At 47.1% G+C, this 26,108-nt stretch overlaps 1 protein-coding gene across 1 annotated transcript in view; it reads left to right on the forward strand.

Moving 5' to 3' along the window:
• The window catches only part of Gfra2 (GDNF family receptor alpha 2), a 98,069-nt gene extending 80,729 nt beyond the window's left edge, over nucleotides 1–17,340 (forward strand). The window contains exons 5-9 of the mRNA XM_027390167.2: nucleotides 4,061–4,170; nucleotides 4,842–4,982; nucleotides 6,414–6,586; nucleotides 16,217–16,270; nucleotides 17,218–17,340. Coding sequence (XP_027245968.1) covers nucleotides 4,061–4,170; nucleotides 4,842–4,982; nucleotides 6,414–6,586; nucleotides 16,217–16,270; nucleotides 17,218–17,340 — 601 coding nt within the window. The remainder of the gene's footprint in view (nucleotides 1–4,060; nucleotides 4,171–4,841; nucleotides 4,983–6,413; nucleotides 6,587–16,216; nucleotides 16,271–17,217) is intronic.
• The last annotated feature ends 8,768 nt before the right edge of the window (nucleotides 17,341–26,108 follow it).

A 26,108-nucleotide genomic window follows, 5' to 3' on the forward strand; every position in this document is an offset into this window, starting at 1 on the left:
TTTCTTTTGGATAACACCACACACAAAGCAGTTAGAAGGGCATGTCCATATAACTGTGAAGTGTGTGTGTGTGTGTGTGTGTGTGTGTGCATGTGTGTGTGCATGTGTGTGCTCATGCATATTCTTCATGCAACCAAAAGCCTCCTAGGGTTTTATTTCTTCCACTGGGGTATAAAGTAGGGTTATTTAAAGCTGAGGCCGGAAGGCATGGCATGAAAAGCACCCACAATCTCAAATCCTCAGCCATTCAGGTTGCCACACTTCAGACTGGAGCCTGCCATGCCATCCTCTGGATGATTAGTGTCTGCTGCTACAATGTCAGGTAGGGTGTGTTTAGGGAGGAGGCTAGAGAATTTGCATGTCCAACAATTACTGGCCAATGACAGTGCTGGTAGTCTGTTTCCCACCCTTTGAAGAAGTGCCCCAGCCCTCAATCTGTGTGCATGCATCTATGTGGGTTGCTGTCTGCATACCCAGCTCTGCTCTTTCTCCTTTTGCCAGGGCACCTGGCTAACAGATAAAAATATAGGATGTCCAGCAAAAATTGAATTAGATTCAGAAAATTTTTTTAGTACAAGTATGTCTGAGATGTATAATGATAATAATAATAATTAAAATCCCCACATCTGTCTGAAATTTAAATGAAATGGGCATACAGCTTCTAATATGGCCACCTTGTCATCAAATTAGGGTCAAGTGCCTCTCTCCTGCTGCTTCCCTGTGATTGAATAGGCCACAGCTGTTGATGAAGCTGGCCCAAAGAGGGCTTGTGATTTTGGGGCAATCCTCCTGCTCCCCTGAGCTCAGTGAAGTGGAATTGGTTTGTGAACACTTCAGTTCTCTTGGTGTCTCTGTGCTCCTTTCTCTCTGTTTAAGTGTCTGTCTGTCTTTCCCTCTCATGATTTCTTTACACCATTTCTTTTCGTGGCGGCAGGGGGGGTGTCTTAAAGGCCCCCGTGATGTGTGGCACTGATCCAGCAAAGATCAACTCTTGGCAGCAGTAACAGGATCCAAGAGACCGGAGACATCCCAGGGTCGCAGGGATGAGTGACATTTGCCTAGAGGAGGTAGAGATCACCAGCTGGCACCCCACATATTATGGGTTGGGCTGGAGTGTTCATGTGGTTGGGTTCTCATTGTGTTGGAGTTGTGGAGTTTGTACAGAGCTTGAAGGAAATTGACTCCACGTGGTCTCTTCAGCTGGCGAAGGGAGCCCGCCACTATGGGTCTGTCACAGATTGAGAGGCAGAGAAAAACTCGAGCAATCAAAGGCCTCCTGGAGACTTGGACTTGGCAACCTCCTAAATGGCCCCATTTGTCCCCTTTGCCTGCCAAACTGTCTTGATGCTGAGAGCGGTGAAGATGATAGCAGACGGTCTAGCTGCTTCCCTTCCCTTCTCCTTCCCCTGACCAACTGCTGGTCCAAACCCACATCCTCCCCTTCCCTTCACTCTGAACAGTTTCTTGAGGGCAGGAGGCTGGAGCCATGCAGCACTGAGATGCTGTTTCCTCTGCACATTACCCTGGGGACCTGGCCTTGGGGGCTCTGTGAGTATTTCCTAACTTCCAGGGCCTGTCCCTCCACACTTTGTGCTCTTCATGGAATGGAAAGGGGGAGTGGGTTCAGCCCTTCCTTCCCTTGATGTGTTCACATTACCTACCTCCATATAGGATAAAGTGGTGTGCTTTTCTTCTCTGTGGGTCATGAAAAGCTATTCTTGTTTGCACTTGTCAGTCCCAGGCATAGTGCTGGGGACCAGACATCTGCATAAGAGAAGGCAACAGAAATGATGATTCTTGTTTATGTTGGTGGCTGGCTACTCTGACCGCTCTATTGAAGCTCTGGGCAGACATAACTTTCTATTTGTTAAGTGGGGACACTGAGTATCAGAGACATGGCCAGTGAGCCGCAGGTCACATAATAGAGAAAGGGGTTGAGCACAGCCATGTGACAGATGGCTCTCACAGCAGCTGGACTGGCCTTTTCCTTGCCAACTCAGGAGCCCCTCTAGCCACAACTCTTGAAAAGGTCTGTACTCTCTTACCTTCTGCTCACTGGCTTGCATCCCCACCTCCACTTCTCCCACAGAGCCTGGCTGATCTTTGGTCAGCTAGGGAAAGGTCCTAGATCCCCAAAGGACCACTCTCATACTCTCCCATTTGTGTTTCCACTCCTTTTTCCAGCCTTTGGGCTGGTGACATTTTGACAGGCTCCTTGGACTTCGAGGCCAACTAAAAGACATTCGAAGTTCTCAGTGTCATTTGATCTTGGAGCCAAACTTGTTATAGAAGAGAAGGCTGCTCGAGATGCTGGTGGTGACTGGAGCAGTCCAGGAGGCTCCAACAGCTGCAGGTCTAGCTGGAATCCCCTGCTCAGTTTTGGGTAGATAATGTTATTTTTAAGAAAGTGAGCAGATCGTGACATTACACCAAAGCCCTAGGGAGTTGGGGAGCATACTGCCTTGACCATGTCACTGGGGTTCCCTTCTGGTGTCATATTGACGTGCTTACCATTGCCATCTTGACTCTGTTAGTCACATGCCTGGGGATATGCTCCAACATAGTTGGAACAAGGATGAGGGATATATCTACCATCCCATGTTTAACAGAGCCTTGGAGGATATGAATGAAGAAAGAAATAAAATCCCCACATTAGCAGTGGATGTTGTCATTAGAGTGATTAAGGGCAATATCAGCAAGTCTCTGTGCTGTCGAGTTGCCTGGTCCAGATTTTCTGTGTAGTTGCATATGGAAAAGGGGACAAATCTGTGTGATCATAGGAAAAAACCTCTGTGGAGGAGGGTTGGGTGTGGCTTTGGGGATGCTGGAAGTGGGAGACAGGTTCTACACATGGCCATGTAGAATTGAAATGGATGTATGAATTTCAGTGAGAGGGGGTGTTTGAACAAGTTAAACAGGACAGCTTCATACAGAAGATTTGAACTAGTGTTTGCTCATATTACAGGATTCTGCAGGACCTCCGCTTCTGCCTTTCTTTCATCCTATTGCCCTTGCTTCCTTCTGGAGGAAGATTTGACCAAAGTGGAGTCTTTGAAAATCCTAGTGTTTGCCAGGGATGTATCAAAGTACCAGAGACTAGGCAGCTTAAGACAGAAATAGGCTCTTACAGTTCCAGAAGCCACAAGTCTGAGGGTGATGTGTTGGTGGGACCACACTGTCTCTGTGTTGTCAGAGACTCAGATAAGCAGATAAATGAGGTGACATGGCCAGGACCCTACTCTGCTGGAGGTAATGGTTATTTTAGACATGACAGGGAGGGGGGCCTCCTCTCCAGTCCAGGCTGATGGAAACCTCTGTGTGCAGAGCACTAGGGCAAGAGGGAGAAAGAAAGGGGCCAACGGTGGGCATTGGACTTTGTGTCACACCCAGCTCTGAGGCTGAGGGCAGAGAACAGGCCAGGTCCTGCTCCTGGCTAAGTGTGGCAGAGCTGAGCACAAGTGGCTACAAAGCAATGTCACAGGTACTGACAAGAGTGAGTGATGGCATGCTAGGTCACAAAGAGAAAACTTTAAGAGGTGGGCTCTGCTTGGTGATGTGGGAATATGGGAGAAGAGCAATGTGTTCCAGGGTTTGGACATCCTTCTCCAAGGCTCTGGATGGCAGGAAGTGGTCCTGGATACTGTCAGCACAGCCTTCCCTCCTCTGATAGCAAGAACCAGTTGGAGAGCATCTCCAGTTTGGTCCATTTGTCTCTGAACTTTAGTTTTGCCTTTTTTTTTTTTTTTTGAGACAAATCTCCTGCTATGTTTCAGGCTAACTGGAACTCACTATGTAGCTCAGGTTGGCCTCAAACTTGTGATAACACTCCTCCTGCTTTAGCCCTGAGTGCTGATATTACAGATGCATGGCTGGGGCTTTTCTTTAACTGCACTATGCCTGGCTCTGCTTGTCTCCCTTCACTTTCTATTCCCCCCTTTCCTGGCTTCCTCAGGTTCTAGGATCCACAGTGTGGAGCTTCTATGCCCCAGGCAGTGTGGAGGAGGCTGGAGCAGGCTGCCAGACTAAACTGTTTCCTCCTTGGGTCTTTTCCTGACACCAGGTCCCGCCTGGCAGACTTCCATGCCAACTGTCGAGCCTCCTACCGGACACTCACCAGCTGCCCTGCAGACAACTATCAGGCGTGTCTGGGTTCCTATGCTGGCATGATTGGTAAGCTCTCCTTGTTTTTTCAGTGCACCCCCCCCCCCCGCCCACTAAGGTGAGGATTGCTGCATCCCAGCCCAAGCTGGTGTAAGAGACTCATACACAACCTTGCCTGTGGCAGATTCAGACAGAGCATTCAGGTGAAAACAGAGGGAGGCTACTCCTTTTCAGGAGGGCTGTTTCTTTGTTACAAGGCTTTGGAAATTAAGCTTCAGCCTTCTAGGCACTGCTAATCACTCCCTGTGGACTCTTACATTGGAGTTTTCACCAAGTAGCTATTTCTATTTCACAGGCAAGGAAACTGATGCTTAAGAGAAATAGATCCTTGACCAGACTCACTTATTTGGTATATTCTAGCACTCAGTTCCAACCCAGGATGAGTGCTTTCATCTTTTGGATTCTAGAAGACTCACTCTGCACGAGAGGGAGAAAGCAGGGACCTGAAGGCTGGGCATGAGCTTCTGGGGTCTTTTCTGACTTCCTGATGACACAGAGACTGGTGGTTCGATAGGCCTTTGGCATTTTTGGTCCTGCTGGTTCCATGGTCCCTAGGGGGAATTGTGCTCAGGGTTAGGATTGTAAGTTGAGGTGTCTGTGTTTTGTTTGCCATGGGCGGGCAAACAAAACCTTTGTCCTACTGCGCCTATGCATCTTTTCCTTCGCTTTCTCCCCTGAAGGGTTTGATATGACGCCCAACTATGTGGACTCCAGCCCTACTGGCATCGTTGTGTCTCCCTGGTGCAATTGTCGTGGTAGTGGGAACCAGGAGGAAGAGTGTGAGAAGTTCCTCAGGGATTTCACAGAAAACCCATGCCTCCGTAAGTCTGGGAAACTCTTCTGTTCCTTCTGTTCCCTAGCTTAATACACATCTGTTACCTGGGAGGGACACTAGAGCTGCCCTGGTCATTTTCCTCTCATCGTGTTAGGATGCCCAATGATACCTGTGGGCCTTCTATACCATGTAAGTCTTCTTAGAGAGACCTGAAGTTTTGAACTCTTGGGGATTTCGTACCAGAACTGTCAGTGGGCTGCCTGAACCTACCATCAGAGTCCCCAAGCCTATGGGAAGTCAAGACAGAATGATTTTCATTGGCTGTTCTGACAATATCAGCCAGTTTCCTTTGGAGACTGTCTTCCTATGAGGACCAGTGGCACCCTCTCTATGTAGTAGGTCTTTCCTCTTGGAACTGGTGACTTAAAAAAAAAAGTCATTTAGCTACTGGTCCAAAAGCTGTAGAACGAAGTGGTCACAGTCAAGTTCAGTCTGCTTTTGGTTTTTGCATCCTGACATCTCTTGCTGGTTTTGCCACCCCCATTCTTTCTTTCCCATTTTCCTTCTGTTCATCTGTCTTCCCCCCTTCCCTTCTGCCTGGCACTGGGGATTCAGAGATATATTCCAGTGCCTGTCATTAAAGACCTAGATGGAGGTCAAGTGAAGAGTCATCTGTGATCCCATCACAGATGGAGGTTGTAGGTACAGTTCTCTATGGTGTCAGAGTTCAGATACCCAAGTCCTCCTGGACAAGGGAGAACTCAAGGCTTCGTGAGGACAGCTGGGTAGTAGCCAGTTGAAAAGGTATGGGACTGGCAATAAAGGGGAGAAAACATTGTTGACGGTAGGAAGGTATTCATAGTCTACAATGAGACATGACGGCTTTGGAGGTAGATATTTCTGTAGGCACTTGTTGAGTTTTAAGAATAATTTTGTTCAAGAAGACCAATTAGTTTACCCTACTGGATTAGTGCTAGTTGATGGCATGGGATAAGGAGGTCATCCAGGAAAAACCAGGAATGTGGAGAGGGAGAGTGGCTGAGTCTGGGGTAGGCATCAGTTAGTACCTAAGTTGGCAATGGAGCTGGAAGAGTTTGTGACAAGGAAGTCAAGGATGGGGCCTTCTGTAAGAGAGGTCTCCAGTGCTGATCACTAAGAAGATGTTCCTGCCATCTTGGCCTGGCCAACTGTCTCTAGACTTCATGGCTCCACTCGCCTTTTCCTTTTAGCAATTCTCATCATGTTTAGTTATTTCCATTTTGATTTTTCTGTTCTTTCTAGATTTTCTATTATTTTCCTTACCAATTGGGAGAACATTTTACATCTGAAAGGAGTCTTAGCAAAGTCAAATTCCAGTGTCCTACCATTTGTCTCCAGCTTCTAGGCTCCTTTGGGAGGGCAGTAGTTAGGAAGGAAGTTCACCGGGAATGATGGAAGTGGGCTCTGATTTTGATATTTCTGTCTGTCCTCTCTCCAGGGAATGCCATTCAGGCCTTTGGCAATGGCACAGATGTGAACATGTCTCCCAAAGGCCCCTCATTCCCAGCTACCCAGGCCCCTCGGGTGGAGAAGACTCCTTCATTGCCAGATGATCTCAGTGATAGCACCAGCCTGGGGACCAGTGTCATCACCACCTGCACATCTATCCAGGTGAGGGCTGTGTCTCTGAAGCTTGGAAACTGGAACTTGGGATAGCTCAAGATTTGGGAGTGCACCAGGGTGTCAGATATGATATGGGAAATCACTCAAATGGGATCATTGAAGGAACACTGAAGGATCCTTAAGATTAGGAGCCCAAAGTACCAGGGAGTTGGGAAAGAACATTTTTTCCACCTCTTTGTTCATTTTGGCATTTTCTTTTCAAATATGAAAACACTTGTTACCTAACAGTATTGAATTAGACATACTGGGGCACAAGAGAAATGTAATAGTTACCATACAGCTACTGTCTGCTAATTATCAGTAAGTATGGTAATTCTCATTTCACTGAATTTGCAATGAGGTGACAACATTTTTATTCAACATTCAGGAAACTGATCCAGAGGTCTTAAGTGACATATCCATGATCATGCTGCTAAGAGTTGGTGGCATGAGATTTCAAACCTTCATCTGACTCCAAGACTTATAGTGTTAATTGGATTGTTCATCCACCATCCATCCATCCATCCATCCATCCATCCATCCATCCATCCATCCATCCATCCATCCATCCATGAAATGCGGCATACAGACCCAGTCTATGATGTATCTTAGATGAGCTTTTAGGGAAACATTGTTAAACATAGATTGATGCTATCCTGGGTTGTATAGTGTGCTGGCTAGATTTATGTCAACTTGACACAAACTATAGTCATCTGAGAGGAGGAACCTCAACTGAGAAAAATGCCTTCCTAAGATCAGACTGTGGGTTAGCCTCTGGAGCATTTTCTTAAGTAGCAATTGATGGGGGAAGAGGGCCCAGCCCCTTGTGGGTGGTGCCACCCCTTAGCTGGTGGTCCTGGGTTCTAGAGAAATCAGACCAAGCAAGCCATGGGGAGCAAGCCGGTAAGCAGCACTCCTCTATGGCTTCTGCATCAGTTCCTGTCTCCAGGTTCTTGGTCTGTTTGAGTTCCATCCTGGCTTGCAGTACAATGTGGAAGTGTAAGCCAAATAAACCCTTTCCTCCCCATCTTGCTTTTGGTCATGGTGTTTCATTGTAGCAATAGAAACTCTAACTAAGACATGTAGTCTTTATGGCCTTGAAGGTCAAACAATGATACCCTTCACTGTTGTAGCTTGTTTGCTAAAGAAGTTGATACTAAGCAGGCCAGATGCATACTCACTCACACACATGCACACACACACACACACACACACACACACACACACACACACACACACACAGATACAGGCATAGACAGACAGACACAGAGAGAGAGAGGGGGGGGAGGAGAGGGAGGAGAGAGAGAGGCATAGACATAGACACACACACAAACATGGACACACACACATATACACACATGTATACATAAACATCTAGAACAAAAAATATTTGGAAGAAACTTCAGTCCAGGATGCTGAAATGAGCAGTGTGTGTGTAGAGAGCACAGGAGATGTTTCAGGCAGGAGATCTCAGAGACTGACTGAATACATTGCTGGGGTCTGGAGAACATTATCAGGGTACTGACTGCTACAAGGTTTTGGAGGTGGATGATGGTGGGCTTCTCTGATCAGCAGAACGTAACATTCATAGCACCAGGGTGAGAACTTGAGCCGGTTCCTCCTGGGTGCCAATCAAATCACAGCTCTGTGCTGGTGACCCTCGTGGTTAGGGAAGCCACTGTTCCTTCTGCTCCTTGCTGGGGTCTTCTTATCAATGTCATTTACCTTTAAATGCCTTTGGTTGGAGCCTTTCTGTGGCTTACTTCCTTCATTAAGCCACCGTCCCTAGTTTGGTTGAAGGCATCCATGTCATCTTTGGCTACCTCCTAATTACACTGGGCATGCTTCAACGACTGCCAGGAGAGGTCTTAGGTTCTCATTCCATAGACAGCTGTCAGCTCAATATCATGCTAATGTGACAGTTAGGTTGATTGGAGTTGTGCTGCCTGCTAGATGACCAGGTGCAGGCACAATTTGCCTGTCCCATGCCTTACATGACTCCAGAGGGTCCATTGATCCCAAGCTTCTTGGGGACAGCTCATCTGTGGAGGAGCTACATTATCATAACGTCACTGTGCCTATACCCTCCTTGTGAACCCTTGTGGGCACAGAGAATTTCAGTGCTGTGGTGTGAGCCCTCACCCAAGACTCCTCAGTGCCTAGTAACTCCAAGTCTCATTTTTCTTCTTAGAGAAATTACTTCTCATATTGATTAATCATTTATTACTATATGCAAGCCTGTTTGTGTAGAATGTGTATACACAGGTGCACATGCCACGACACATATGTAGAGGTCAGAGGACATCTTTGTGGCATCAGTTCTCTCCTCCTACACTGTGTGGGTTTCTGGGACTCAAACTCAAAATTTCCAGGTTTGCATAGTAAAAACCTTTACTGGCTATGTCATCTCATTTGTAGCCAGCCCCATACCTAGTTAGGAATAGCTTCCTATTGTTTATGGTTGGGATTGGAAGGAGGTGTTCAGGCTTGAACACCTCTTTCAGATGACTTTAGGGTTTAGTTAAAATAGATAGTTAGGATGTGACATAAGCAGATTGTTGTATCTTCTTATACTTTAAACTGTTAAGTTTTAATCCTCTTTTAGACTAAAAGGGGAATTGTAGGGGAAGCTGTAGCCACACCTACTTAGGGGCTGGCTACAGGTATGCCTGACCACACCCTCACAAGCTTTTGAGGGTATGGTCAGGGGACCTGGGGACTGTGTTTTCACTTTCGGTTTCTCTTTTGGGCTTGCATACAGACTGCTGCCACGCCGGCTGGCTAGGTAGCTCTGTAAGTAAGGCTTTTCCCTATTAAATACCCTTATATTTCTACCTGACTCCGTATTGGCAATTTCCCACTATACCCATTCTTTGGGGTTTAGGTTGGTAAAGCATCCTTGCTTAGCTTATCCCCCTACAACAAGGGCTTTCACAGGCTCCAGTCTGGGGGCTTGTCTCAATCCTGATTTGATTCTAGGGGAGATGACATGAAAGTGCACTGGATACTGAGGAATGCTGTCCAGAGGCGGGATTAGGAAGCTCTGGCGGGTGGGAGACTCCTTAGCAGGTGGTTCCTGCAGGCCTGGCCCCAGGGGTTGTCAGCCTGGCACCCATTGACTAAGTCATTGACCAGGATACCAGGGACAGCCATTCCAGAAGACAAGGAAGAAAGTCAGGTATTTAGGAGAGACCTGCTTATTATTCCCTCTTGGATTCCCGTGTAGAAATACAAGGGGAATGCCTCTGATTCACTGTTCACCATCTTTTTAGGGACCCCCTTTCACCTTTGCCCAGTTTCTCTGTCATGGTTCAGCTGGGGGCTGGCCTGGGGGCTCTGCTCCTTCTTACCCTAAATCCCTCTCCTGTCTATCAACTCTAATTTGTGATATCTATGACTGATGGTCTCTGTGATGGTCCTGAGCTGGGACCCTTGAGAGTTCAGTAACACATAATTATAGAAAGAGTCCCTCAATGCAGGCCAAGTAGGAAGATCAGGTCAGGGTACCAGTGTACCCTGGTATCCAGTGTACTCCAAAATATGGCTCAGAAGTGGCAAGATTATGTTTCCTTCCTTCCTTCCTTCCTTCCTTCCTTCCTTCCTTCCTTCCTTCCTCCCTCCCTCCCTCCCTCCCTCCCTCCCTCCTCTCCCTAAACAAGAGATTGGGGTGTCCCCTCAATTCCCTCCTCTTAATTCTTGTAGGCCTACTTACAGATTTCTCTAGCGACCCCAACACAGGACCTTTACATTTACACAGTCAACAAAAATAGCAGACCTGAAAACACAAAACTGACACAGCACCGAAAAGCAGGCAGGTAGGGTATGGATTCTCTATATATTTTTATAAGGACTTGGGATCCCATGGTGACTCGACTTTACTACATTTCCCAGAATCCTCCTCTCCTAGTCCCACCTATCTTGCTTCCCTGTTGGTCAACAGTGTTTTATTCATTAACCAATAAGAGACACATATACACAGAAGGACTTCCCCCATCAGAAGACTCCTTTAGCATCTCTTTCCCAAACCGAAGGGTCCCAGGGTGGGACCTTGTTTGTAACCTCATGGCCACTTGGTGATTGAGCAGGGCCAGGATCTGGATTTCTGTTTGCCTTGTGCTTCTCCTCTTTTAAGTCTGCTCTGCACAAAAAGCAGATGTGGGCTTGAGAACTCTTGTTCTTATTGAAGACCCACTGGATAGGGATGCAGGAATGTGATATGGCATAGGGAAGCTGTGGATGGAAGTTTTTGTCCCACCCAGTCCCACAGCCGTTCAGTACCAAATAAACACACAGAGGCTTATATTAATTATAAACCATTTGGCTGATGGCTCAGGCTTCTTATTGGCTAGCTCCCTCTTAATTATTAACCCATTTCTATTAATTTGTGTATCTCTACATGGTCTTGGCTTACCAGTGATGTCCAGATCTCTTGTTTCCTCTGCAGCTACATGGCATCTCACTACATGAGACTCACTCTTAGAGTTCTTTCTCCCAGAATTCTCCTAGTCTGGTAGCCCTGCCTATACTTCTTGCCTGACTACATCCTGCCTGTCCATTAGTCAAAACAGCTTTATTCATCAACCAATAAGAGGAACATATTCACAGCATATAGAAAGATATCCCCCATCAGGGAACCCTGAGCTAGTACTTTGTCCAGCATATTTGATTTAGCCTCAGTTGGGTTGTTTCCTAGAAACATGTTTCCTAGAAAAAACCCAACTGTGGCCCCCTTTCTGTGGCTCTCTGTAACTTGGAGAGCTTCTGATATGTTCTGAGATGGTCTTCAGCCTCAGAATCTCTCTATAATTGTCTGAATGGCCTTGTCTTTCCATCCACTCCACTGGTCTCTGGGAGGCAAGCCAGTTTCAGATAACCAAGTTTTTGTTTGTGAAGTCTGAGGCAGGAGACTGTCCCATCACATCTCAGAAAAGAGGTTTAGGGTTGCTATAAAACCTTCACCTCATGCATGAAGCAGATTTTGCAAGCAGCAGCATTTCTCTCTCTTTACCCATCCTATTTTCTTCCTGTATGGATTTCTTTCCCAGGCCCTTCAGTACCGGACCATGGGGCTGGGATACACATTAGCACATGGTTTCATTTATTCAATAGAAATTCTAATTGCATATCACTCTATCTTGGCCTCTGATACTGAGAACCTCATTCAACCAGTACTCTGTTCCTCATAGAAGTGGGGCAGAGAGGGGACACACTCAGGTGATCTACTGAGGGTTAGGGTAGGAGGCCTCACCTTGTGTGGCAGTGGAAGCCAAGGACTAGCCAGCAAGAGAAAATCTGCGGCCCAGCCTGGAGGAACTGGAGGAGCATTGAGTACATGGTTTGGAGTAAACAAGGGTGTGGCAGGCAGAGGTAGGGTTGAGCTGCTGACTTAGGGTGTTTGCATGATGTTTCTGTGCCATAGGCAGCATTGTAGGCAGTTATGACAATCATTCTGGCTGCAAAGCCTACAATGGTTGCCACTTCCCTTTACTGAGCACATTTACCATGACTTTGACCTGGAAGAAATACAAGTGTTGGTTTGGCAGCACAGTGAGGGCTGTGTGTGGATGGTTGGGTACTGTATTGTGGAATAGGCAGAAAGTGGTGAGCAGTGAGGGTGGGGTGGGGCGGTGGTATGGGATCTGCTCAGAACCTAGAGTGTAGGCCTTAATCTGACAGCAGGTGGGAATTGTTTGGCAGGGCAGAGATAGAGTCAGGGAAGCCTGTTGGAAGAGCCCTGTGATACCCAGTCACAGGCTTGAAAAGAAAGATTAGATGGAGAGTGAGGGAAAGAAACAGAGAAGAAATGAGGGTCATCGTGGGTGAGGAATACAGGAGAGATAGCCCTCAGCCTGTTCAAAGGGTACAGGTGAGAGAGAAGGCCAAGGGCTTAAGGTTGGGGTGGGTCTGAAAACAGGAATAGGGTACAGGAGAGAGCTGGCTGGCTCTGCCTGCCCAGCAGCTGGCACCGGGACTGAGTCACTAGCATCTGGCCCAAGCCAGAGAGACGCTTGGGACATTAAGACTTGGCTTTAGGAGATAGCATGGCGACTTCCTTTTAACTTCCTGGCAAAAAGGACCTCCTTGGAAGTTTTGGAAGGATAAAACTTGCAGGTGTCACCCCTTTTCTGTGTCACCTGCTTTTTTTTTTCTCATGCTTTTGGTGGCCTCTACAGCACAGCCTCCAGGCATCAGGGTACAAAGACCCTCTGCCCCACCTTCAGGCGATAAGGGTAATTGTGGGAAGTGCTGAGCCCTTCTGTCCTAGCAGCCTAGGCCTGTGTCCTTTGGGAGATCAACACCCACCAGCCCTGATCCTGCCTTATGAGAGGATTTGAGCAGGGCAGGCACAGGGTTCTGAGCATCTGAGAACAGAGCAATTGTGTGTGTGTGTGTGTGTGTGTGTGTGTGTGTGTGTGTGTGTGTGTGTGTGTGTGTGTGTCTGTCTGTCTGTCTGTCTGTCTGTCTGTCTGTCTGTCTGAGAGATTGGGGAAGATGGGCCCCCCTCTTCGGATTAAGGCTGCCTAGAGACCCTTGTGTATAGGTTTATTTTTCTGATTCTGTAAGCCTTTATTCATTTTTATGTGTATGTATATGTACCGTGTCACAAATGCAGATAACAGAGGGCAACTTGTAAGAGTTAGCTCTCTCTTTCTTCCACGGGTTTTGGGGACTAAACTCAGGTTCTTACACTTGTTGACAAGCACCCTTACCTGCGAATCATCTCATCTCCTCTGAGCAGCCTCAGCCAGTGAGGGCAGGAGGCAGTGCTTCTGAGCCTCTGTGTTCTGGCATTAGGTAGTAGAACTTCCATCTCTCTGCTCCTCCCCACCCATGTCTACTTTTAGAAAAGCCATGCTGGGACTCCCCCCTGCTGTTTTGTGTGACTAGAACTGGATGGAGGCGCCTTGGGTTAGCCGTTGGAGGTCACTGCAGCCATTTGCTAGCTACTCAGTTTCCTGGAATCCGGAGGGCAGAGGCTTTTTCTCCAGCCTTTTGCCTCCAGAGTTGTCATTGTGCAGAGAGGTAGAGGAGTTCTTGGAGAGAGCAGGATGCTGCCCAGTTGCATATCCCTCACTGGCCAAAGGCTGCAGGCTGACAGGACCTTAAGGCTCCTTCCCTGTCACTTGGATGCTCACTTCCTGATACAAAACCACTTGGTGCTGTGTCATGCTTTGTGTGATGAGTAGGTAATTTTGAGATCTATGGGTCAGTGTCTCTCATGACACTTCGTGATGTACATACATCTGTCTAGGTTATTTTATAGCTGAGGAAACAGGATCAGTAAGTTTGCCCAGGGTAATCAGCAGGACCAAGTCTTGAGCACAGGACTCTGCCTTCTCAGGTCCCTGATTCTTACTCTGTTCCAGACTACCTTGGAGCAGGAATTTAGGTCCTAGAGTATAGGCAATCAAAGGGACTAGGCAGGTAGAGGATTCTAGAACTAGATCTTGTAACTCATGGGCAGCATGAGATCTGACAGGTTGTCCTTACTGCATGTAGTAGCCTCTCACAGCCCTGGACTCTACGTCTTTGGGTTCTGAAGGATTCTTCTTCCTGATTGGAAGAACTTGCTGGGCCCTAGTCACTCTGGGGAGGAAGGTATGCAGAAGTCAGGGGCATGTGTGTTCAGATCCTATCTCTCCACTCTATCCCTACACACTCTCTACACTCTATCCCTACACTCTACACTCTATCCCTACACTCTATCTCTACACTCTATCTCTACACTCTATCCCTACACTCTATCTCTATACTCTATCTCTACACTCCACTCTATCCCTACACTTTCCCTACACTGTATCTCTACACTCTATCCCTACACTCTTTCTACACTCTTATCCCTACACCCTGTCTACACTCTATCCCTACAACGCTATCTCTATACTCTATCTTTATGCTCCTGGGTGAGCTGGAGAACAAGGTTCTGATTTGAGGCCTGGGAACATTTTTTTTGTCCTTTTCTTTGTGTTCTGGTCTTGGTGTAGAATCCTGTATGGCCATCAGTGTCCATGTCTAGAAGCCTTCGTGGGCTATCTGAGCATTTGTCTAGTCACAGAGTATTGTGGCTGCCCCACCTTAGGTAATTGTTTGGTTGTTCTCTCAGATCTTAATTTCTTCCAGGCAACAGACTATTTTAAAACAATTTTATGTGTAACTCTAAAAGACATTAATAAAACAAAGACATGGCACCTTTGGTTGGAATGAGAGAAGGACCTTGAATCCTGTGAGGTTGTCTGACTCTGTGATTTCCATGGGTTCCATGTCTAGTGAGCATTGAAGTGTGGGGTAGGACAACATAGGACTAAGCCATGGAACTGCTGAGGGCAGGCCAGGCTTGCCACACCCCATAGTTAGAATAGAAAGTGGTGCTGTGTGAAAATAGATTCTTGGCAGTACACAGGAAGGACAGATGTGAGGATTAGAGTGGGAGAGGGTGCCAGGTGGGAGACTGTGACGACAGTACATCCTCTGAGATGAGGTGACATGTTCTCCCTGAAGTGGCTGCCCAGAGAGAGCATGGCTAGAGTGGCACTGTGCCTTGAGGAGAAGAAGTCCATCTTTGGGGATATAAGGCCCTAGCGTCCAGGACACTCTGAAGAGACTAGCAGTTGGTGGCTTGGCTAGGCCAGAGTTTGTCACCTGGGGACACTGGTACTGTGGTCCTGAGCATGTTCCTCTGGTCTGTATTACCACCACACTTTCTTGGCCTGGATCTCTGTGTGACAGCTGGGCCCTCACTCAATTGACCAGATGTCCAGGATGATCGGTTGCTATGGTGGCCAAGGGATTATTGATAATTCTGGCCAAGAACAGTGACTTCCACGTAATTTCTTGGACTTCCTAGGTGCTTCTAGTGGCCAGAGTGTCCCCATAAATGCTGTGAGAACCAAGGTATTTGAAGACAGTATAGATGTGCCACGCCTCCAGTTTGTTCTCACGTGTCTCTATCACAGTGTTGCTAACAGAGAATTGTTGGTTGTACATATCTTTTAGTCCTGCTGCCAAGTAGTTAAGTCAAGGTAGAGAATTCGGGCGCATTACCAAACCTGCTTTTCTTTCTCATCCCTCACCTCATCTGCAGAGGGCCCAGGTGCACACATCTGTTTGGGGTGGAAATGACCCAGCACAGTTGCTAGATCCCTAACATTAGTGACAGGCATCGCTAATCAATCATGGCTCTCTTCTCTCCTGAACTCCGATGAGGGCTCATCATCTTTTCCTCCACGACTCTCCAGCAGCAATGGAATATGATGAGCTGGTACCCAGTAGCCATTTTTCTCTGTGGCATTTATTCATTTGCACTTGTGTGCACTTAGTAAAATGTTAGCTGAGTTGCTCTTATGAGCCAAGCACTGATCAGTGCAAGGAAAAGACATGTTCTCTGTCTTTGGGGAGGTGTGAGTAGTATTCGGAGAGGCAGATGGCTGGTGACCACTGAATGCTGCAAACTAGAGATCAAAGTTTTCTACAGGAGCCCACAGAGTGTTTCAAAGGGAGCAGGGCGCTTCATGCTGCATGGGACCCAGCCAGAGATGTCTGTCATGTACCCTGTGCTTAAAGGTGCCAGCAGTAAATGGCAACCCTGGATAAAGTCCGGACCCAAACAGCCTTCTAACCTGTCCTGCCTTTTTTCCCTAGGAGCAAGGGCTGAAGGCCAACAACTCCAAAGAGTTAAGCATGTGCTTCACAGAGGTGAGTAAGGGCACCGTGGGGGACAGGAACTTGATGCTGGCCCAAAGGTGCTGTTTATAGGTGGGAGTTGAACTCAGAGCCCATGGGTCAGCTGAACTTCGACCCCACTTGGATCTGAGTGAGGACTCACTCTGTTGGGGTGGCGAAGGCTCCATCCAGAGCCTGTGGGTGTCATCCTTGTGGATGACAAATAGCTGCTTTGGGTTGAGTACTTGCTTGGCTCTCGTTCTGTGGTGGTTAAAGGGCATGGAAGTAGAGAAGGACCCAGAATCTTGAAAGAGCCCCTTGCCCAGGACTGTAGGAGTGACTCATAGATCCGGGAAAATAACTTAGGTGAGAGGAGAAGGGTGGTGCAAGGGTCTGCAGAAGCGTGAGGGAGAAGCTCTGTGAGGTGTGCAGGGGTGAGGGAATTGCGGAGGAAGAATGTCCTATAAGGAGCAAGGAGAAGGAAATCCCCTCCCTCCCTGTCAATAATCAGGTCCTTATGGACCCTGAAGCCTCATCTCTTTGGAATCTTTGTTTGTTTGCTGCTTTTGAAGTAGGATCTTTACCTTATGGTCCTTACTGTTTTTGAACTCACTTTTTACCCAAGGCTGTCCTTGAATTTACGATTTTCCTACCCCCACCTCCTGAATGCTGGGCTCACAAGCTTGTGTTAGCATGCCTATTTTCCAATGTGGGGATGACCTGTTCATTTACTGGGGATGGCTGTCCATGGCCTTGAGGCTTGGAAGAGACAGAGTCCTCCTGTTCTCAACTTTCCCAGTTCCCAGGAGGCACAGTTCTGCCCTCAGAGCACAAGTGAGGCTAAGGAGGGGTCCTGTGTGGTGAGAGAGGCAGGGCCAGAGAAGACAGTTGCCTGTGTCCATTTCTTTGTCTGCCTACAGCCCTACTGATGGGTTTTTGTTGTTTTCTTTGTATGTGTTACCTCCTCTGCCATGGATCAGCTCACGACAAACATCAGTCCAGGGAGTAAAAAGGTGATCAAACTTTACTCAGGCTCCAGCAGGGCCAGACTGTCGGCTGTCTTGACAGCACTACCGCTCCTGATGCTGACCTTGGCCTTGTAGGCCTTTGGAAACCAGCACAAAGGTTCTTCAAGCAACCCAGGTGTGACTACTGCCTGACAAAATGGAAACACACACACACACACACACACACACACACACACACACACACACACACACCTTGCAAAAAAAAAATAAGTTTTTCCTACATTGTCTCTGAACCTTTCTCCTCCCAAGTTTCTTCTCTGGAGAAATTTTTCTAAACCAAACAGACAAGCAGACAGGCAGCTTGAAGCCTGCCCAGAGGTCCTCTGCGAGGGACACCTGGTACCAAGGAGGGCTCAAGGCTGTGGAACAACTCTTTTCTCTTTACTGGTGTCTTCTCTCGGGACCATATGACAGCCTGCTGTGGAAGGGACTTTGCCGTGACTGGTGTGGACTGGAGAAAGGACAATTGCAGCTGTTTCTTGAGCTGCCTACTCTGGGGACCTGCCCAGGGACTAGCAGAGAGTATCGGTCAGCAAGGAAGCAGGGCTGGCCATAAGGACCTTGTCACCTCTTCTTGGCTTCAAAGATGGAGACGGTTTACTGCCACCCCCAGCTCTTATGTGGCCTAGTGGGTCTGAATCTGGAGTGGGAACCTCCATGGCTGCTCTGGGCCGAGGTGCCTGTAGCATTGATGGGGTTAGGAGCTGTTATAGGGAGAAGCTCCTCCCGGGAAGGAGCAAGCCTTGGTTGGGCACCAGCTCCAAGATGCACATTCCTCCTTCACGCCAGGAATCTTGAAGTCAAAGAGAAATGATCCTCTGTTGGCTTTTCTTTTTGGATTTTTTTTGTGGGTCCATTTGGCAGTTCTCCCTTTGGGAGAAGGGTTACTGAGTGGGGCTGGGGAGACCCTAGCTGGATGTGTGTCCATAGCACACTGGTGGGCTCCTAAGCTTGCCTCTCTTCTCCTTTTTCCCATTTTCTCTTTCCTCTTTTCTGAGACATTCATCCACTGTCTGTACATACTGGGCCTCCTTCCTCAACATATGTGTATATCCATATCCATATATCCTGTGATTTCCTCTTTCTTTCATTTTTTTAAGAAACAAAACTATGGAGATAATACCCTACAGATGAGCGAAAATGTATTATTGTAAAGTTTATTTTTTTTAATAATGTTGTCTATGATGGGAAGAAAGGTACCAGGCCCCCTGAGCTCTGGTCCAGTTGGGCTGATGGGGCTGTGGCTGGGGACTCCCGATTGCATTCACTCTTAACCAAGCTCCAATAAATGTACTAGGAAGCGAGTTGCCTTCTGCCTCACTACTGTGTGACTTCACTTAATGCTTTGTTCTTGGCCCAGTACCACCTATTGAATGCTTACCCGAGGGTCTTGCTTGGCTGGTGGATGTTTGTATATATTTGTATGTATGTACTGGCATGTGTGCATGCACGGGTGTATCTGGTCCACATGTCCTGGTGTGGGTGATGGATGGAACTCACATTGGAGGTTTTTTTTTGTTGTTGTTGTTTTTTAACTTGGTGGGTCTGAGATTCGTGGCTGTGTTGAGTCTGTGTGATCTTATTCCCTTCTTAGTCAACACCGATGTCTGTTGCTGTAAGACTAGAAGAGAATTGAGACAAGTGGAGTGGGCAAATCGAGAGAGACACTTGGTATCAATCCGGATTATGCTTTTGTTTTTAAGCAGCCTGGGTGGCCCTGTCTACCATATATGTATTGGAGTGGTGTCTCCTTGGGATTTCTGGTCTACCTGAAGTGTGTGATTGGAACTTTAATCCTTGAGTCTTCACCATAGAAAGAAGATGATTCTTGGTGTTTGGGCATTGGGGGATAAAAGATCAAGTGTTTTTTTCCTTCTGTCCATTTCTTCTATCTTTCTCTATTTGCCACACAGACCTCACTTGGATACTGGGACTGCATATACACACACATTATATATACACATACACACATGCATATTCATGAGGTGGATAGGATGGAGAGAGAAACTCTGACCTACATCTTTAGGGATGCCTGTGATACTGTATTGGGTGATGTCATTTTTCAGTTTCTGAGTCCTGGTTCTGCTCAAATGACTCTTATTGATTGTACACATGTTAGTAACATCTGTTCACAGTGGTGACATTGGCATGTTATGCTCCAGCTTCAGCCTAGAGGGAGGACAGTGAGCCAGCCAGCTCTCTTCCCAGCCACCTACCTCTGCCTTACTGTGCTAGCTGCTTGAGAATGCATGGTTCTTGTAAACAGCTAAGACTACATAGGTTTGGAAGGGATTTCCTGAAAGGCTCTGGGAGGTGGGGGTTCACAGAATTGGAAGGGGATCCAAAGAAGACTGGAGTGGAAGGTAGAGAGCATCTGAGGGACACTGGGACCTAGACATTGAGATGGAGGCTGGGAACAGACAAAGGCAAAGAAATGGTAGGACCAGGAGCAGGCTGAAGGGACCCACAGAGAACAATCTTAAGTTTCTTTGAGGTTATTTGGTGACCTAGTTCTCTGTGTGCTTAGCTCAGTCATCAGACGTTATGACATTAGCTTCTTTAGCCACTGGCTCCTGAACATTCCTCATCCAGGAAATGTGTCTGTCTACCAGGCTACCATAGCTAATGTTCCATATTCTAAGACCTGGACAAGTCTGAAGCCACATCTCAATGCTTCTCCACTTACTGGAGGAACATGTGTGATGAGTAGTTATGCTCAGACAAGAGCCTAGATATCAGCTTCCTATTGGCTCTTGCCTCTGAAGGCCTCCTTTCTTGCAGCAGGTATACCAAGTCAGGATGAAGGTCTAGGAAGCCTGTCATGGGGGTCTGCGGAGGCCCAAGCTCATGAGTCAGTGCTCTGGACATCATGGGAGCGGTGTTGTTTGTCTCACTCTGACCTCATGGTACTCTTCACAGCCAGGTCTCCGCCTTATGCTAAGACTAGTCACAGGGGCATTGTCTTAGTTCCTGAGTCCTCAAACCCTACATTTACAAAGAAAAATAGAACAGGTTCTCAGGGATGGGCTTGAGCCTGATTTTACTGTTGTTTCCAGAAAACAAACTTTGCAAAGTTTGGATGTGTCCAAAAGACCCTCCTGATACCAGTAAGCTGGAGATAGTTCCCTTGTGTCATCCCCACGCTAAGGATAACCTGGTCACTGAGATGCTGATCCCTGGAGCTCATGGTTTGACACACCACTTACTATAGCTTGACTTTGTTCCAAAGCTGCTGTTTTGTGTGTGTACATGTGTGTACGCACGCATGTATACCTTAAAGTTTCTAGCTGTGGACTGCCGAACGCCCAAATGAGACAGACTTTCCTTTGTCCCTGGAAGAGCAGGTTTCAGGCTTGTCTCCTGGCTGGAGAAATTCTTGGCCCAGAATTTTCTAATTTGTGGAGTGGATTTAAGTCAAGCAGCCCCTACCAAGTGGGTTTGGATGCCAGGGGATAAAACCACACACTCCATGTTAATACAAGTAAATGTATTCACAGCCTGTTTTCCACTCTTATGAGTCTCCATGGGGGTTGCTGTTCATCTTCTAAAAATGATTAAATTTTTAAGGAAAAGTCAAAGCCATTTGGAACCAAAGTGACAAATAAGACAGGTGGTATTCTTTGTGGTAGGTCTAAGTAGTGACAAGCTGCCTTTTGGTCACTTATGGGAAATCTTGTCATCTTGTTCAACCTTGGTAGCCTCACCTATGAAGTTATATTAGACAGGCACTCAACTTGTCTTTTTCAACTTGAAATGAGCTCTGAGAGAGAGGGTAAAAGCACAGAGATGGACAGATGCCAACTCTCAGGCTGGTGCTAAGCAGTCAGCTTGCTTTTCCTGCTGCGTGTCTACTGCTCCTTGAGGCACACCTCCAATATTCTGGACAAGATCTGCATGTCCAATTTTCTGAAGGATGGGTTGAAATTTTCAATGTTAATGTTTTTTGAAAATTCAGCCATACTACTTTGAGTGTCTTCTATATTAAAACAGGTAAGTAAATACAAAGGGCTTGGAGGTCTTCTCAAGAGACATTAGCAGGGGCCTGGGGAGATGGATCATTGCTATAATGGCTGCCATGCATGCATAAGGACCCTAGTTCAGATCCCTAGCAACCACATTAACTGTGTGTTGTAGCATAAATTCATAACACATTGCTGATGTTGGGAAGATAGTTGGATTCCTGGAGCATGCTGGCTAAGTAGTTTAGCTAATCAATGAGTGCCAGGTGTAGTGAGAGACTCTGTCTCAAAAGATAAGGTACAAAGTTGTCTATGACTTCCATACACGTGTATACATATGTACATGTACCCCCACACACATGTGAAAACACATATACCACACACACACACACACACACACACACACACACACACTATATAGAGCATCAACTCCTGAGAATGCCATTTACCACATCCTGTTTTTAATGTAAAGTAGGGGTTTATGCTGTACCTCCCATGGCAGAAAAAGACAATCCTGCATTTTGAAAGGATCATAATAGGATTACTGAAAACAAAACCCAACACAGTGAGAATGTTCAGAAATATACACATCTAAGATTTTACAAATGCTCATGTGTCCCTGTGCAAGATGTTATTTTGAAATTGTATAAAATCATCCCTCCATCCGTTGAGACTCAGGCAAGTTGATGCCATGTTGCTATTATAGATAGACACTGAAATAAAGATGTTTCTATCTTGTTGCAGATATTGAAGAAAGAGAGTGGTAGGACTCAGACTCAAGTTCAGTGGCTAGTACCAGAGGTGTGTTCCAACTGTCCGCTCAGGCAGTCAGTTTGAATTGAATTGCTGCATAGATGACCTGTCTTGTTGGCACATAGCAGCCCAGGCAGGAGCAATGACTTCCCTGGGTTCGGTTGCTGCAACCTTCTTTCTGTTTTCAACATACTCATCATTTGTATGGCTAAGGCTAGCAGACCATTAGCAGACAGGGGGCTGAGTGTACCTTAAGGAGCCATCAGGGCAGTGGGGATGGAGTTCTGTAGAGTTTCGTAAAGTCAAGCATGGTACATACTTGAAAGAAAAGAGAAGGGCAAGGGGGCTGCTATTCAGTGACAAACTCAGTGACAAAGGACCTTGACTTGAGGCTTTGCTGATGGGCAGGGGAGGATGGATCTGGGTAATCCCCAGCAGTAACATCATCTCAAATTTCCTGGAGTAGATTAATGGCTTTGTTGGGAAATGGATTGTTTGCAAAGATGGATCCATTAGGAAAGAAACTGACCATCTGGGATCCTGCTTTCTTGACCTTAGACTGTTCTTGGCTTAGGGTCCCAATGGTTAAGAGAAGAGAGACTGAATTTGGGCCTCAAAGTGATATAATTTGAGTTCTAAATCTGCCACTGACCAACTAGGATATCCTGTCCAGTACCCTTGAATTATAGGAAATGATGATAGCAAGCTTTCTTTCTAGGAAAGGTCAGGATTACATGGACTATTCTGTGTACCTGGCATATAGTGGCCACTAAACCATGCACTGTCTCACCCAGGGAACAATATCTCAGGTCTCCCTGATTTCCTCAGTGCCTGCCTTGATGCCCAGGCTTGTCTGCTTGGGGTCACATTTGGAGCTTCTCGCCTCTGTTCCTTCTACATTCTAAGATTTCCTGAATCTCCTGGGATAGACAGGGTATGACTGTCACTATACTCCAGTGTGCTGTTCTTGGAAGCCTTGCCAAGTGGAGTGGGGAGGGCAGGGACAGTGGGGACAACAGAGAGCAGACATGCTTGTATTATTGGTAAATTACAGTTGATTTGATCTGAGATTCACCAGGGATGGTGGCTGCAGAGCATCCAAATGTCATGCTCTCTGGAGTCCTTTGATTGACTGTCCCTTCTCCAAGCATGAAGGCAGAGGACGTGCTACCAGGGCAAGTGCAGCAGCTCAGAACTGAGAATGGGAAGCATCAATTAGATGCAGAGCTGAGCTGCTGGGAAGGTCAGCACCTATGGGAGGGTGACTGCCATGTGGTCCCTCAATGGACTCAAGGCAAGAACAGGGATGTCTTTATAGGACCATGGGCTTTTAGGAGCTTCCTACAGGTAGGCAGCCTTGGGCTTCTAAATCCAGCTTCTGAGGTGTTATCTGTGTGTTTTTTCTCAAGTCTGGAAAGAAGGTAAGGTCTAAAGACATCAAAATATGAAAGGATATTTGGTCCTTTAGGAATCTAGGATATTTTAGATTTGACCTTGAGTTGATTCTTGTCATCTATTGCCTAGTGACATTAGCTAAGCTAGTGAACTTGTGGGTCCCTTAATTGTTTCTATAGATTGTGATAAATAAGTTCATTTTTAAATTTTATTTTTATTATTTGTTTGGTTTTTTGAGACAGGGTTTTTCTGTGTAGTCTGGAACTTGCTCTGTAGCCCAGGCTGACCTCGAACTCACAGAGATCTGCCTGTCTCTTCCAAGTACTGGGATTAAAGATGTGCACCACCACTTGGCTATTTTCATTTTTTTTTGTATTATCTCTCTTAGTTATATGTAGTTAAAATTATTTTGAACCAGGTTAGGGACTCACTGAATTGCCCAAGTTGGCCCTGAACTTTTGATTCACCACAGCTTCCTAAGGAGCTGGGATAACGGGACTGTGCTAGCAAGCTTGGCTAGCATTTTTTCCCTCTGTGGGCCTTGCTATCTTGTCAACTCTGCTGCTGTAGCTCAACAGCTGTCACAGGCACTGTGTCAAAGACCAGTCTAGGCTATGTGCCAATAAAACTTTATTTACAAAAACAGACACAGGCTCCCTTTGGTCCATGGGCTGTAGTTTGCCAATCCTGTCTCAAGACATTTTTAGAGTGTCAGAAGTCAGTCCAAAGCAGCTGGAGCACAGAGTGACTGGTTGATGAGAATGGCTGACAGTGAATGGGGCTGAAATGTGCCTGGGGAGGTGGAGGATGAGAGGCAGTGGGTCAGCTGGTATGGAAAGGGGTGTGAAGTCACTGGCACTCTGGTGATGAGAAAGTGGGGGAGGAATGGTCTTATAGTGGGGCTGGGCATGCAAGTGAAAAAAAAAAAAACTAAAACAAATCAGGAGCATGGGGGTTAGCTGCGCACAGCACTGTGAGCTTGTGCCCTTGTACTGGAACATTGGTCCAGCTGGGTGAATGGGGCTAAAATCCAACCACACTCAACTCATCCATCTGTGCACCTGCTCTGGGCCTCAGGATAGGAAGAGCATCATTTCCTAGTCTGCACAGCGGCTTCTGTATGTGCTGGCACAGGACCTACTGCCTACAGCAAGAGCAGCTGCCAGTTAGGGATTGGAGGGCAGAAGAGCTGCATGCTCAGAGATGGCTGGGTATGTCTGCAGAGCTCTCAGCAGTCACACCTCCTGGACCCCACCTTCCCGGTTTGCAAAGGGAGAGAGCAGAGGGCATGCTTGGTTGCCAGGTTTCTTCCATAATAGGGCTCTGAATCTACATCTCCCAGCTGCTTCTGAACTTGCTGGTCTATTGCAAAACAACTTGCAAGGAGACAAAATTCATCTTTCTTTCAGTAAACACTGACACTCTGCTTGGCTGTTTCAGTTTTTATTCCACGAGTCTTGATCTCTAGACAGCTGCCACAGTGTTCACTGTAGGTATAGGTGACAATTGCCCACCAGCCTCTCCCTCTTCCTTGAAGATGGCTTGTCTACAGAAGTCAACCCTGGGGGTCCTGGAGCTGAGATCCACCTGAGCCTTCTGAGGCTTCTTTCCCCGGGGGAATGCACATAGTCTCAACCTTGGCCTGTAACAGTCAGAGGTCACAATGTCTCTCTCCTGTGGCCCACTCAGAGAGAGGCCAATTCCTCTGACACTTCTCTGTAGGCAGGAGTTTGCACAACCACTGAGGTGAACCTGTGAGGGTGACTGAGGAGGTTGGAATACCTGCAGCCCAAGGGAGGCTTCCAGGGAAACACCCCTTTGCTTTGTCCTCAGCTCTCCCTGTCCTTGCTCACAATCCGTAGGAGATTGACAAAGACAGAGCAACTGCATTCACCCCGTTCCACCTGAAAACCTGCACCACTGGTTGGCTGAACAGATCTCACAGGATGACACCTGCTGCCTCCATCCATCCTTCAGTTTTTTCCTCCAAAGAAGATGAAAGGGCTTTTGGTGGGACCCCAGTGACCTGAAATTTCTCATATTTCTCATTTTGTTAGAAAGCTGGCTGACGGTGAAGCCACTGCAGCAAGGGATCAGCACACAAGGCTGCCTCTGCGACTTGTGTTCATAGCGTTTGGGGGATGTTGAACTGACTTTATTTCCAATGGGGGTTTGACCTTGTTAGCAGTTTGGAGTGGCAGGGATGCTGTTAGTTTACAACACTCACAACACCCTACTTAGCTCCTCAGACTTGTCTTTCTGTGTCTTACTGTGTGAATCTGGGGCAGGGACAGAAAGAGCCCGGGGCAATCCAAGGAGTGTTGGGGCATGTAGTCAGCCTTGTTAGGAAGCCTTGCTGTGAGTGGAAAGTTGGATATGAGTGATCCCTGTGAGACTTGTGCCTCTTTGGGTCTTGCTGGCAGGATAGTTCGTATCCCTCAGGATCTGTCTCAATGAGGATACACCTTGCAATGGGCTTTACCTAGAGAGCAGGCTTAGCAACTTCCAGATTTAACTTGAATCAACAGGAGAGTCTGAAGGGAAGCCCACTTAAATGAGTGCAAATGATCTCTGGAGTGAGACCCAAGCCTTACAGTATCCTACAAAGCCCTCTGTCCTGCCTCTGGTGACGTCACTGATCTTTTCCCTGTCTTCCCTGTACACTCTACTCCAACCACTGTGGCGTCTGTACTGGTTCCTGAACATGCTGGGGACACTCACCTCCTGGCCTTTGCT

This window comes from Cricetulus griseus (assembly GCF_003668045.3).
Source record: "Cricetulus griseus strain 17A/GY chromosome 1 unlocalized genomic scaffold, alternate assembly CriGri-PICRH-1.0 chr1_1, whole genome shotgun sequence".
Lineage (NCBI taxonomy): Eukaryota > Metazoa > Chordata > Mammalia > Rodentia > Cricetidae > Cricetulus > Cricetulus griseus.